At 47.2% G+C, this 3230-nt stretch overlaps 1 protein-coding gene across 1 annotated transcript in view; it reads right to left on the reverse strand.

Annotated features, from left to right (window-relative positions):
• PAAF1 (proteasomal ATPase associated factor 1) overlaps window positions 1-3191 on the reverse strand; it is a 15107-nt gene extending 11916 nt beyond the window's left edge. Inside the window, exons 1-2 of the mRNA XM_009286101.2 lie at window positions 3040-3191; window positions 2534-2623 (exon numbers count right to left, since the gene is read on the reverse strand). Coding sequence (XP_009284376.1) covers window positions 2534-2623; window positions 3040-3162 — 213 coding nt within the window. The 5' untranslated portion in view covers window positions 3163-3191. The remainder of the gene's footprint in view (window positions 1-2533; window positions 2624-3039) is intronic.
• Between the last annotated feature and the right edge of the window lie 39 nt (window positions 3192-3230).

Raw genomic sequence — 3230 nt, forward strand, 5'->3', positions numbered from 1 at the left:
AAAAAAAAAATTATATAGATTTTATTAGAACAAAGGTTAACGCTAGTGTTGCATCCTGAAAAAAACAATAAAACTATCACAACTATGTAGTGGAATAGCTGCCTTGTCTTGCAAGATTTGGGTACTGGAGTCACGCTGTATCACCTCCAAAAGCTTCCCAATAATTGTATTTGTACTCCGTGGATTAGAAGAAAGAAATTCAGCGGCAAAAACCACTGACGGAAGTGAGAAATGCCGATCCACCATGAGAAATGCACATCACAGTTCCGTCGCCATTCCAACCCCTCACCACCACGACGAAGCGGTTTCCAGTCTTAACTTGCGCAGTCTGTCAGCGCGCTTGCAGGTCCCAACCACCTAGTCAGGTACGTAAGGGATGAGGCTGCTCATCTTCATCCCAGGCTTCAGATTAAATGCTTTTCTGAACAATTAACTATTCTCAAACAGGACTGGGCTTTGTCGATCCTCTTGCACGTGCTCAGCCTTAGCTAGCAGCCAGCCTGAAGAGACAGTCGGATTCACCACCGTGTTCACAGGGAAACCCAAAGATACGAGTAGATTGAGAGATTTTGCCAAGAAAGATGACAGCTAGAGGCCTGAGATTTAAGGACGATGCCCTCAGGCAGACCAAGTACATAACAGACCTGCATCAATCTCCAGCTGTTTCCAGATGATAAGGAGGACGTCCTATGGCATCTTATTGCTGCACGTGCATCAGCCAGGGCTTGCGGGGACATGATATGCCACACTTCAGTCATAAGCTCTCCTATCCAAGCAAGAGTCAGACCAAACTGCTCTCCTGAAAAGCTCTGACAGCTCAAACCAGGGCTAATTTTAACAGGGCGCAGGATCAGTACTCAACCTCCACTTGAAAAAAATAATAATTGGGAATTAAAACAGGAATTAGAAGATTTAAATAAGAGCACAAGGTAACGGTTTAGCCATTACCCCAGCCATTAAGTACGTTTACTTACATATTGGTAATATGAGAAATACATTGGTAACATGAGGGGCATTTTATATGACAAACCAATCTGTGGTAATTTGCTCCCTAGTTAAAAAAAAAAAAGCCTGCGAAGGTAATTCAAGGAGGAACGAAAAGCCTCACCGACGTTTGACATATCCCCAAACTTTCAGGAGGGATATGTAAACAGGCAAGGCCAAGCACGAGCGCTCAAAGCAAGAGGCAGCAGGTAAAAAGGATAACTGAAGCTTAGTCCACACCGGCTTTAAACTCATCTACGTATTAATAGATACTGCTTCAGCTGCTTTCCAGGGGAGAGATCTGCAGTGCAGCTGTAAGCCATCACACCCGTTTGACAGCAGACTAAACACTTACGCCTGCATTTCCATTTTGCTGTGCTTTGAATGTTGATTCCATTTATCACACAAAAGGGCAGCTGGGGACTCTTAAGTAGCACAATGCTCAGAGAAGTGATTCACCTCTGTCTCCGGAGCTGCCTTACTGCCAAGCTCCGTCTCTCAGCAGAGCCCCGCTTCCTCTTAAAACAGCTGTAGGGATGCGGAATTGCCTTTATGTCAAAACGCACCTTGATTTACACCGCTTTTGAGCTTCGTTAATAGAGACTGACTTCAGCTTTTTCAGCTGGGTTTATCACAACAATTTACTCAATAAATCATGAGACAAGTGTACTAAAACATCTCCAGGAGCCTTCGGGGGACTTGCTTTAGGGCAGCCGGCTGTACCTGCAGGCTGCGCACTCCCTGGTTTCTTGGATCATTTCCATGTAGGTTTAAGTGTTCAGCAGAAGCACAGACTACTTTCCAGCAAAGCCAAGTTATGCGCTTCTCTTCAGTGAAGAAATGAAATTTCAGGTCAGAGTCAGCCTTTCTGTATCACTGTTCAGTGAGAAGCTGTACTTGTTGCACCCCCAGATTGACGAGGGTGCAATAAGAAAGAAGATTATTCAGCAAAACGAGCAGGACTGCTTTTAAAGAAGTGAGAAGTTCACGCAATTTATTTATTTTTTAAATATAAGCTGGGCCTTTCCGGTGTCTGCATTCCCACCAGGTCAAGATGAATTTATACAACATTCGATTCCCAGCCCGGCAAACAGAAATTAATATATCAAAACCAGACAACTTCATTACACAGGAGCAAACAGCCACTGCAAACCGGGCGTAGATATGAACCAGTCAGAGACGAAGAGCTCAGTGCCTGGAACCTCTACTTTTTGTTTTGCTTTTTGACTAATTCCCTAATTTCCTTTTGACACTAATTCACACATCTTATTCCGTTACAGGGGTATCTATATTGGGCCTGAAGTGAGCAGAAATTAGATCACTTGCAAGAAAACAGTCTAAAGAATTTTAGGGATTATTTGGGGTGGTGGTGGTGGTGGTAAACTTAACCATGATCAAGTTTCCATGATCTGATATGTTTTATTACCTAGTTCACACACAAAGTCATGCTGCACGCCACCCCTCAGAACGGGCATGCCACAGTTGGACACGTTGCGAAAGTTCACGGTCGCTTCCAGCTATTTCCCACTCACTTCGCAAGGTTACTTACACTTTTCTGATGAATTCTACAAAAAGTTGTGTACGGGGCCAAGAACTTTGTGGACACATTTTCGTGAGGACAAGAAATGAGAATGCTTTTCTAGAGGAGGAAAGAGAGGAGAAAAAGAATTAGAAGTGCTGTTAGTCCTACTGAAACACAAAGGCTGCCAAGGCAGAACTACGATCTGGACCCGGCTGTGGTCTCTCACAGCCTGAAGACTGATGGAAGGTGCAGCGTTGGGCTCCTTTCTTTACACCTCCTCAAGATGCAGGCCCTGGGTGGCAAGCGATGGCCACTATGGCTTGGCCAGCCATGACACACAACCCCAGCCCGACTATGGGATGCTACGGACCGGCTCCAGGGCACTGCACAGGTGGGAGGCCCAGGATAGCTGGATGGCACCATGCAGGGGACTGGGCGACAGCTTTAGGCTGCTACTTTGATTGGCGTAAGAGTATTGCCCTCTCATGCGTGGAAGGCGGTTACCGACCCCCGCTCCACCCCAGCCCTGGCACCTTGGTGACTTCCCCAACCACGAAGCCCTCGGAGGCAGCGATGTCAGGGACGCCCTCGGTGCTGAGCCCGCGGCGGGTCAGGCTGCCGTACAGGGTCGGCTTCCCTGCGGAGAGAGCAGCCATCAGCTCGGCCACCCCTCAGACCCCCCTCAGCTCACCCTCCCCTCAACCACAGCCCCCCCCTCCAGGTG

The sequence above is a fragment of the Aptenodytes forsteri genome, unplaced genomic scaffold, assembly GCF_000699145.1.
Source record: "Aptenodytes forsteri isolate BGI_AS27 unplaced genomic scaffold, ASM69914v1 Scaffold231, whole genome shotgun sequence".
Taxonomy (NCBI): Eukaryota; Metazoa; Chordata; class Aves; order Sphenisciformes; family Spheniscidae; genus Aptenodytes; species Aptenodytes forsteri.